The sequence below is a fragment of the Bombina bombina genome, chromosome 6 (assembly GCF_027579735.1).
Source record: "Bombina bombina isolate aBomBom1 chromosome 6, aBomBom1.pri, whole genome shotgun sequence".
In the NCBI taxonomy this organism is placed as follows: domain Eukaryota; kingdom Metazoa; phylum Chordata; class Amphibia; order Anura; family Bombinatoridae; genus Bombina; species Bombina bombina.
In genome coordinates, this window is record NC_069504.1 from 329337141 (window position 1) to 329348872 (window position 11732).

At 36.3% G+C, this 11732-nt stretch overlaps 1 protein-coding gene across 4 annotated transcripts in view; it reads left to right on the forward strand.

Annotated features, from left to right (window-relative positions):
- CDK17 (cyclin dependent kinase 17) overlaps window positions 1-11732 on the forward strand; it is a 238046-nt gene that overhangs the window by 225685 nt on the left and 629 nt on the right. For all 4 annotated transcript variants that reach the window (XM_053716948.1, XM_053716950.1, XM_053716951.1 and 1 more), the window contains one exon: window positions 4754-4831. In XM_053716948.1, coding sequence (XP_053572923.1) covers window positions 4754-4831 — 78 coding nt within the window. The remainder of the gene's footprint in view (window positions 1-4753; window positions 4832-11732) is intronic.

Below are 11732 nucleotides of genomic sequence, written 5' to 3' on the forward strand. Positions count from 1 at the left end.
TATTTTAGCTAGAAGAGCTTTGTGGCTTAAATCTTGGAATGCTGACATGACTTCTAAGTCCAGATTGCTATCTCTTTCTTTTCAAGGTAATGAGTTATTTGGTTCTCAGTTGGATTCAATAATTTCAACTGTCACTGGGGGGAAGGGAGTTTTTTACCTCAGGATAAAAGACCTAAGGGTAAATCTAAAGCTTCTAACCATTTTCGTTCCTTTTGACAAAATAAGGAACAGAAACCTAATCCTTCCCCCAAGGAATCTGTTTCCATTTGGAAGTCTTCCTCAAATTGGAATAAATCCAAGCCATTTAAGAGATCAAAGCCAGCCCCCAAGTCTGCATGAAGGTGCGAACATCATTCCAGCTCAGCCGGTAGGGACAGATTAAGATTTTTCAAAGATGTTTGGACCTATTCGGTTCAAAACCAATGGATTCAGAGTATTGTCTCTCAGGGGTATAGAATAGGATTCAGAGTAAGGCTGCCTGTGAGAATATTTTTTCTCTCACGAATTCCAGCAAACCCAGTAAAGTCACAGGCTTTCCTGAAGTGTGTTTCAGACAGGGGCGGTTCTACACAGGGGCCAGGGCCCCTGTAAAAATGTCCCTGCCCCCCCCCTAAGCTGGCCACTGAGCTGACTGAAAAATACCGGACAAGATCAAGGCTATTTATCTGCTTCCCTGTCCCTGAAACGCTGTCTAGTCAAAGCGTGGGGTTAACAAAATGAAGTAAAACTTGTGCCCCCTGCCCTTTCAGAGATGTGCTACAGTTCCCAGGTTGTAGTGGGGGCGGGGCGTCTTACAGTTGCAGTCTGCACACAAGAGTTCCAGAAGTGTCACTGGTTTGTTTTGCAGACGTTCTCTCTAGCCTGTACACTGCCAGAACAGAAGAGATGTAAGTCTGCCCTCTCACCTCCACAACTCTATAATGACTACTGGAGTGTTTTCCTTATTTTTCTAATGTATGTAAATAATTATTTGACACCATTTTCATTGAATGTGCTATCTGAACTATGTAGCACTAGTTAAGTGCATAGTCTTCTTTTTTTATTTTCTTTTTTTCTACTCAGTGTGTGTGTGTATGTATGTATGTACAGGGATGTATGTGTGTGTGTATGTATGCGTATATGTGTATGTATATATATGTATGGATTTGTGTGTGTGTGTATGTATATATATATATATATATATATATATATATATATATATGTGTGTGTGTATACGTGTGTGCATGTATGCATATGTGTTTTTGTATGTATGTGTGCATATGTGTGTGTGTGTATATATATATATATATATATATATGTATATATATATGTGTGTGTGTATATATGTGTATGGATGTGTGTGTATATGTGTGTGCGTGCGTGTGTGTGTGTATATATGTGTATGTATATCTGTGTGTGTGTGTGTATATATAAATATATATGTGTGAATGGATGTGTGTATATATGTGTGTGTACACTGTATAAATATAAACACACATACACACATACACACACAATAATATATATAGATTTATACACACACACACACACACATATATATATATATATATATATATATATATATATATATATATATATATCATTTGTTTCCGTTTTTTAATGTGCCCCCCTGATTAAACACTGGCCCCACCTTGGCCCCCCCAGTAAAACTTGTCTAGAACCGCCACTGGTTTCAGACCTGGAGTTATCAGGGGTAACCATGCCAGTTCCGTTTCAGGAACAGGGTCTGGGGTTTTATTCAAATCTATTCGTTGTCCCAAATAAAGAAAATTCATTCACACCAGTTCTGGATGTGAAAATCTTGAATCGTTATGTAAGAGTACCAATTTTCAAAATGGTGACTATAAGGACTATTCTGCCTTTTGTTCAGCAAGGGCATTATATGTTCACAATAGACTTACAGGATGCATATCTTCATATTCCGATTCATCCAGATCATTATCAGTTTCTGAGAATCTCTTTTCTAGACAAGCATTACCAATTTGTCACTATTCCTTTTGGCCTAGCAACAGCTCCAAGAATCTTTTCAAAGGTTCTCGGTGGCCTACTCTCTGTAATCCGAGAACGGGGTATTGCAGTGTTTCCTTATTTGTACGATATCTTGGTACTAGCTCAGTCTTTACATTCTGCAGAATCTCACACGAATCAACTAGTGTTGTTTCTTCAAAGACATGGGTGGAGGATCAATTTGCCAAAAGGTTCCTTGATTCCTCAGACAAGGGTCACCTTTTTAGGATTCCAGATAGATTCAGTGTCTTTAACAGACAAGAGACAATTAAAATTGGTTTCAGCTTGTCGAAACCTTCAGTCTCAATCATTCCCTTCAGTAGCTACGTGCATGGAAGTTTTAGGTCTTATGACTGCAGCATCGGGCGCGATCCCCTTTGCTCGTTTTCATATAAAACCTCTCCAGCTTTGTATGCTGAATCAATGGAGCAGGGATTATACAAGGATATCACAATTAATATCATTAAATCCCAATGTTCAACTGTCTCTGACTTGGTGGTTAGATCACCATTGTATAGTTCTAGGGGCCTCTTTGGTTTGTCCAACCTGGACTGTGATCACAACAGATGCATGTCTTTCAGGTTGGGGAATCCAGCTCTTGTCTAATTTCTGCGGTATTATATCCCAGGTTTAGACAATTGGGAAGCGGATTATCTCAGCCGTCAGACTTTATATCCGGGGGAGTGGTCCCTCTATCCAGATGTGCTTTCTCAGATTGTTCAGATGTGGGGTCTTCCAGAAATAGATCTGATGGCTTCTCATCTAAACAAGAAACTTCCCAGGTACCTGTCCAGGTCAAGGGATCTTCAGGCGGAAGCAGTGGATGCGTTGACACTTCCTTGGTTTTACCAATCTGCTTATATTTTCCTGCCTCTAGTTCTTCTTCCAAGAGTGATCTCCAAAATCATCATGGAACAATTGTTTGTATTGCTGGTAGCTCCAGCATGGCCTCACAGGTTTTGTTATGCAGATCTTGTTCGGATGTCCAGTTGACAACCTTGGCCTCTTCCTTTAAGGCAGGATCTCAAATCATTAAATTTGAAGGTATGGAAATTGAACACCTAGTGCTTAGTCATAGAGGTTTCTCTGACTCGGTGATTAATACTATGTTACAGGTTTGTAAATCTGTTTCTAGAAAGATTTATTATCGAGTTTGGAAGACTTATATTTCATGGTGTTCTTCTCATAAATTCTCTTGGCATTCTTTCAGAATTCCTAGAATTTTACAGTTTCTTCAGGATGGTTTGGATAAGGGTTTGTCTGCAAGTTCCTTAAAGGGACAAATCTCTGCTCTTTCTGTCTTATTTCACAGAAAGATTGCTAAGCTTCCTGATATTCACTGTTTTGTACAGGCTTTGGTTCGTATCAAGCCTGTAATTAAATCAATCTCTCCTCCTTGGAGTCTTAATTTGGTTTTGAAGGCTTTACAGGCTCCTCCATTTGAACCTATGCATTCTTTGGTAATTAAACTACTTTCTTGGAAAGTGTTGTTCCTTTTGGCCATCTCTTCTGCTAGAAGAGTTTCTGAATTATCTGCTCTTTCTTGTGAATCTCCTTTTTTGATTTTTCATCAGGATAAGGCGGTTTTGCAGACTTCATTTAAATTCTTACCTAAGGTTGTGAATTCTAACAACATTTATAGAGAAATTGTTGTCCCTTCCTTGTGTCCTAATACTAAGAATTCTTTGGAGAAATCCTTACATTCTTTGGATGTGGTAAGAGCTTTGAAATATTATGTTAAAGCTACTAAAGATTTCAGGAAGACTTCTAGTGTATTTGTTATCTTTTTCTGGTTCTAGGAAAGATCAGAAGGCTTCTGCCGTTTCCTTGGCATTGTGGTTAAAGCTTTTGATTCATCAAACTTATTTGGAGTCGGGTCAAGCCCCGCTTCAGAGAATTACAGCTCATTCTACTAGATCAGTCTCCACTTCGTGGGCTTTTAAGAATGAAGCTGCAGTTGATCAGATTTGCAAAGCAGCAACTTGGTCTTCTTTGCATACATTTACTAAATTCTACCGTTTTGATGTATTCGCTTCTTCGGAAGCAGTTTTTGGTAGAAAAGTTCTTCAGGCAGCTGTTTCAGTTTGATTCTTCTGCTTATGTTTTAAGTTTTTTCTTTTAATTTCATGAGAATTAACTTATATTTTGGGTTGTGGATTATGTTTTTTCAATGAAAAATGGCTGTTTTTATTTTTATCCCTCCCTCTCTAGTGACTCTTGTGTGGAGTTCCACATCTTGGGTATTGCTATCCCATACGTCACTAGCTCATGGACTCTTGCCAATTACATGAAAGAAAACATAATTTATGTAAGAACTTACCTGATAAATTCATTTCTTTCATATTGGCAAGAGTCCATGAGGCCCACCCTTTTTTATGGTGGTCATGATTTTTTTTGTATAAAGCACAATTATTTCCATATTCCTTTGTTGATGCTTTTTACTCCTTTCTTTATCACCCCACTACTTGGCTATTCATTAAACTGAATTGTGGGTGTGGTGAGGGGTGTATTTATAGGCATTTTGAAGTTTGGAAAACTTTGCTCCTGGTAGGATTGTATATCCCATACGTCACTAGCTCATGGACTCTTGCCAATATGAAAGAAATGAATTTATCAGGTAAATTCTTACATAAATTATGTTATTTATGTATGTATATGTATGTACTGTATATGTGTGTGTATGTATATATTTTCAGGGTTCTTCCATATTAATATTATTAACCCAGTTTAAATGTATCTATCTTAGATGTCTCAATATTCAGTCTTAAAGATATCCAGTTGCAAAAGGATCCTGGTTTTCGAAATTCTTCTTATCCGGAGGCAGGTGTGTAAATAAAATTAGTCAATTAAATCTTGGTGCACTACTGTTGATCAAATTAAATGAGTACTTTGTCATAACAAGCAAAAAAATAAAATTATATATATATATATATATATATATATATATATATATATATATATATATATATATATATATAGATTACCATTCAGATGGTTCTGGCATTAGATTTAGTAGAAACACACAAATATCTGTATTTACAGAAGTATTAGTGTGTTGCACATTTTACCTATTTAGCCCACACTGTATGCTCCAGTAGTACATATGTGGCTGTGAAAGCTTTTGTTATAAAACATTTGAAAATGCCATCCTCCTTATTATTCCTTAATAGTATATGCTCAAGGAGTAAAACGGTCAGCTTTAAATAAGCGCAGACGGTGCAAATCTAAGGCAACTCCATCAGTCAAAAGATGTATATTTACATCAGTCAGTAGATTTAGACAACTTCAAACATCTGATGTAAAAGGATCTGAATTCCAGCATCTATCCCCATTTAACTCTAAATGAAATTCCCCTCACGTGATCAATACATGCCTTTCGTATAATTTGATCAAAGGGGCGGAGTTCCTTGCTGTAAAATTTACAATGTTGCAGTTGGGTTGTCTATCATACAGAGCGCTCATCACATCGTGTTTCAGTTTCACTTAGCCTTCCCCAAGATGTCCCCTGTTTAATTATGTGCTTTAAATACTCTACAAATTGTAATTCAATTCTTAAAGGTGCTGAAGCTATTGCTAATCAAACAGTCTGTGTCCTCTTCCATAAGCAACACTAATATTTTCCAACTACTAAGAGTGTCTGTCTGCCACAGAAAGAGAAACTAGCTTTGCAACAAATACTTTTTCTTCTTCAGGGTAAAAGTGAATACAGTATGCTAGGTAAACTTTCTTTATTCGGCCGTTATAATATAGTCGCCAAACCCCCTCCTCCTCCTTGTGGATCTGGTAGTAATCGCTCCCGGTAGTGAGCAGGACTAAACTGGATTGCATGAGACACTCGGTCAGATGCAATAGTGCATGTGCAGAACTACGGGTGCGCGTCATCGATTTTACAAGTGGGAGCCTGTTCATTGGATGCTGCTACACAAATAAAAGTGCCCACTGATTCTCTAGGAGGAGTTTTGCTGCCGTCTTATAACAGCTAAATAACCAAAGTATTTTAAAAAATATTATTATTATTTGCCCTGCATGAAGTGTCACCGGATGATGTGGGTTGCCAGCGGTACAACAATCACAATAAGGTACTTTTAGACTGTCCCTTAAAGTGATTTTACAACAAATGTCATTCATTATATTGTTGTTTAAGGGACGATCAAAGAGAATATTCACCATTTTTTTTATATTTTTGTTTTCTGGCTTTTAGCCCTTTGAAATTTTTTAGAATTTAATACAAATTTTTACTATTTCTGCCTTGTGAGATTTTGATTATTCCTACATATCTTTTAGATTAAGATTGTGATGTGTTTTATAAGCTTATGTAAAGGATAGGTTTTATTTTAGTTTTTCCTTTAGTTCCTTTTTTCTTTTTCTTTCTTTGCATTCATCAGGTTGTTTAAAGAGCTAGAATGGTCAGAGCTAGAAATGTAAATGCACAATAATTCATTTCAATTTGAAATAGAAGTATTTTTGCAATATACTTCCATTAGCAAAAATGCTTCTAGTAAAAGTTATTGCTGTTTCAGCAACATATGCACAAATGCTACATGGGACTAGAGGACTTGAGCATCAGGATTCAAACACCATGCCTGCGCAGAGAACTGCTGGTGCTGTGTGTTTTAAGTCAGCGAGTACTTCATTTGTGTCATACAAGCCAGCTGACTCTGAGGTGGTGTTTGAGTGCTAGTTCATAGGCACTTCACAGCATATGTGCATATGACAATAAAAACAGTATTGACTTCTACTAGAATCATATATGCTAATGGCAGTATATTGCAAATGTGTTTTATCCCTTTAATTACATTCCACCACATTCTAATATTTTTTTATTACTATTTATTTTTCTTTTGTAAGTTGAGTGAATAGGTGTCTATAACATATATAGGATATATTTCCTGCCACCAGTAGACGCAAGAGCTTTTAATCCCTCCCACCTCTTCTCCCACTCAGTTTGTTCTTAGCCTCCAAGGAGTGAGGTGCTCTGCAAGCAAGATTTTATTATTTTCTATGTAATCATTTATTGGGAGCTCAGACCTGACTTGAGACCCAGTACTTCTCTTCCATCTTTACTCAAGGAAGACAATAATAATTTCTCCAAGATTCTGAGTGAAACAGGGGTAAAGGAATACCTCAGTTATGGCATGTCAGTACCTTCACAAATAAATATCTCTGCCATAACTGCCCTGAGGCGTCGCTTGGACCCCGTCGATTAGCCTCCAACTGAGGGTTTGCAGTTAATATCCGCACGTATCCTCTGCAGTATATTTGCACTGGATGGGCTATCTACTGTATCAGCATTCTGTGAGGGAGAAAGGCCTCATCAAGCTGTTAAGATACAGTGGAGGGTTGCTGCTGTCCAGGCAAGTGGCTCAGACACTAAACACAGCCCAGAAACTATCCCTAGTTCTCTCCTTGTATAGATACTACATAGTTGGGGGTTCACAGCCTTTACACATTACACTGTACCTATGTGTTCAACACCAGAATTCCGGAATTCAGACTTAAAATCCCTCTTATTTCATTCCCCTGATACTACTTAGCAGCTCTCACTATGTTTTTGACTTGGGTTCACTTTTTACCTCTCAAAACAGAAAAGCAACAGTGTACTATAATTTTTTTCCCCTTAATGTGTTTCCAATTACTTTCTATACACAGCATTTCTATAACCTATACTTAAGTATAGAAACTTTCAGTATAGTTAGGCATACCACAGGCAACATCAACTATTTCAAATACCAATATGAAGTTAAATGAGCTATCGGTAAACAATTTAATACACTCCAGCTGCTAAAATAGATCAGTGGGAACAAATTAAAGGGGAGAAAAATGTGTTTAAACTGTCTCTTTAAATTAATGAAGTTGGCTAGTCAAGCCAATTAGGCTGTACCACCTACCGAAAAATCTAACTTGAGCACATTTTTTGTACTCATAGTAGCTGTGCTTTCAAAGATGGAATGAATATCACAGGATAGAAATGTATTATTCGCTCCTTATTACCTTGGTTTATTCCGGCATGAGGCACTGCATGAGTCCTTCATGCAGGCTTCTCTGATCCCTGGTCTGTGGATGCTTTCTGGACACTGTTGGGAGTTTTAGATGGGCACCACCTTCTTTTCCCAAGGTCACCACCCTTTTTTTCCCCTTTTTCCTTTGCTTTTTTTTTATCTAGTGGTTTTTTCTTTAAATCCTTTCAATGATTCATATTCGGTTTGTCTTTCCCGAGTCTTGCAGCATTGGTATTTTAGCCTGTTTGTCAAAAGCACATTATAGTTGCTTTTAAAAAGATGATATTCTAAGATTTATTTATTTTTTTCTCAAACAGTTTTTTATCAGTTATAGTTGGGGCTAGCACAGTTTACGGCAGTGTTTGGTTTTTTCAACTTAAGAATTTATTTTGTTTGTATTCATTTTAAGGAGTACTATTGCTCAGCAGATTTTTTTGTAAGCTTGTCTTTGTTTAGCTAGCTTTCCTATTTTTTTTATCATTTTTGCAGTTTTATGACTACTACATAAAATCATAAAACCTTACAGTTTTTAAAAATCTGTCAGTAGATATCGTCACTGACATTTCTCAAGTGGGTAAAGTCCATCTGGGACTCACCTTGAACTTTATTGTTTTAAGACTACAGTTGATTGGAGTCTGTCCATATATTTTTTTAGTTTCTTTTCTTCTTTCCTTTTTTTTCTCTTTCTTTTTTTCTTTCTTTCCTTTTTTCTTTCTTTCTTTCCTTTATCAGGCATATTTGTTTTAGTATTCTTTGGCCATTTATGTTTGTGTGACTTTTTGGGCAATGCTTGGTTCCTTTTCCAATTTGGGAAAAGTCAGAGTTTTTATCCCTACGTAGTTTCAAGCAACAAAGGAAAATTGTGTTTTTGGTTTTCTTTTTGTGTGTTTTGGTTTTCTGAAGAATTGTCCTAGATCTGTACATATTGTGATGGTAGTTTTCTGAACAGTCAGGGTTTAAAAAAAAAACAAAAAAAACTTTAGTAAAATAAATTGTTTTCGTTCTCTGGCGGCTGTATAGCAAATTCATTCTTTTCAGGTCGTCGGATCCATTTAGCAGTTTCTATATATGCCATAAGACTGTTCTTCTGGTTGGTTTTTCAGAGGAAGATTGTTAACGACCCTGATGTTTTTTTTTTTTTTTTTTCTTTCATCTTCTTTTTTGTTTTGTTTTTTGCCAATCTCTGGAAATAATTATTTCAGCTTTCAGAAATCTCACTCCTCTCTATAATTTGAACCTGGTTGTTTGTTTTACATCATCTGTTTAAAACGATGCATAAGGTGACGGTACTTATTTTAAGAAAATTACACTGGTTGCGTTGTCAACAGCAAGATTGTAATCTTATCTGGGTGTTCTATTTTTTAAATCCTCTTTTTCATCAAGATTACTGGGGTTTTTTATGTATCCTTTATTTCTCCTTCAGACAGTTAATTCCTAGAATATTAATTTTGAAATTCTTCTATAATCTTTTAATCCTCAAAATAACGAGCCTTCTTCATCAGCTTGATGTTGTCACAGACTTTAAAGGACCACTCACTGCAGTAGAATTACATAATTAACAAGTACATAATAAAAAGACAAGGCAATAACACCTATTCTGAATTTCATATAAGCAGTAGATTTTTTTTTTCTGACAAATTAATTTTTTCTCCAATTTTCCGGCCCCTGTATCATGTGACAGACATCCGCCAATCAAACTAGTATACGTATACCCTGTGTCCTTCTGCACATGCTCAGTAGGATCTTGTTCCACAGAAAATGTGAATATAAAATTTGATAATGGAAGTAAATCGGAAAGTGTCTTAAAACTGCATGCTCTTTCTGAATCATAAAAGTCTATTTTGACTTGAGTGTCCCTTTAAGTATTCTAGTTCCTGATAGGTACAAGAGACTTCAGATGTCACTCTGGCTAACTGAATTCTGTCTACTGTTCTTATGGATATTTGGAGTTCAGGACAAATTTACCATTTCAGGGGCTTCACTTTGAGATGGGTGCAATTAAGTTTCTGTTTCCAAGATTTTCCTTTTAATAGCAGCATTCGAGAGCAAAATATGATGACTTTGGAGTCTTCCCCCACCACCTTTCTTGCTTATAAATGGGTTGCATTGGTTCTGATTACACTAGTCCTAAATATGTAACTACATGTATATATTTACATATGTTTTTTTCACACTTTTAATGTGGTGTGTAGGTCATCCACTGATACTTTTGTGTGAGGTTGTTTCACCTCTCCGCGGATACGTCCTAGCTTAGCTATATACATACTGGCAAGAAGGGGAGACGTTTACAAACAGTACATTCACTTAGAAAAGTGTCTGCCTACTCCAATTTAGCACAAGGCAATATATATTGCTTGTCTTCATTATGTCACTACTACTGGTAATTGATTTATCAGTGAGTTTGTGTAAAATCTTATTACCTAGGGAACCTTCCTGGAGGTGGAACTTTGCAGCTAGCTACATTCTGTGAAATAGCTGATCTGACATCACATTTTTAAGTTTGCCGAATCTGTTGTACTTTATCTTTTTGAATAGTTTGAGCTATATTGTGATCGGTTTGTTTTAGTCCCAGTACTCTCGTTTTGTTGAAGCCTGCGGTAATACCACAGCAGATCAGTCTTCAGCTGCCCCCACACGTCCACTGTGATCCTTATTTGCAGTAAAATAACACTGGAACTACCATATGTTTCATTGATGTTTGCAGACCTGTAAAACAGTATATTGTCAAAATGCTATAATTGTTTTCCTTTGTCTGATAAAAATGTTTAGTAGTGAATCTCAATAGAAATAAAATTGTATTACTTACATTAATATCCTTAAAACGCAACTTATTTAATCAATGATATTTTTATGCATACAGTGACCTCGTATATATCCCCAATTACATGCTGTGTTGAAAAAGGTTCTGTGTGTTAACTGTTGGTTTTGCTAACATTTAAAATACCATTTTGTTAGCAAACTTTGCATTGTTTTGCAATCCTGGAACATACCCCTCGAAAAGCCGAACTGAGCCGGTAACCAGCCAATAACTAGCTCACAGTAGTGCATTGCTGCTTCTGGGCGTACCTAGATGGCTTTTTCAACAAAGGATGCCAAGAGAATAAAGTCAATTTGATAAGAAAAAGTCGTTTGAAAAGGCTCTTAAAATTGCATGCTTTTTCTGAACCATGAAACTTTAAAGGGGCAGTGTAGTGAAAATTAATTTTTCATGATTCAGATAAGGCATGCAATTTTAAACAACTTTCCCATTTACTTTTATCATCAAATTTGGTTTGTTTTCTTGGTATTCGGTGTTAAAAAAATAAATCTAGGTAGGCTCATGTGCTAATTTCTAAGCCATTGAAGGCCGCCTCTTATCTCAGTGCATTTTGACATTTTTTTCACAGCTAGACAGTGCTAATTCTTGTTTGCCATATAGCTAACATTGTGCTCACTACCATGGAGATATTCAGGAGTCAGCAATGATAGGCTAAAATGCAAGTCTGTCAAAAGAACTGACATAAGGGGCAGTCTGCAAAGGCTTAGATACAAGGTAATCACAGAGGTAAAAAATTATATTAATATTATTGTGTTGGTTACGCAAAACTGGGGAATGGGTAATAAAGGGATTATCTTTTTTTTAAACAATTAAAGTTCTGGAGTAGACTGGCCCTTTTTAAATTTTACTTCCATGTCCTTTTAAAAGAAAATAAGATTGAGGGCCATTACTTTTTTCATTAATCTATT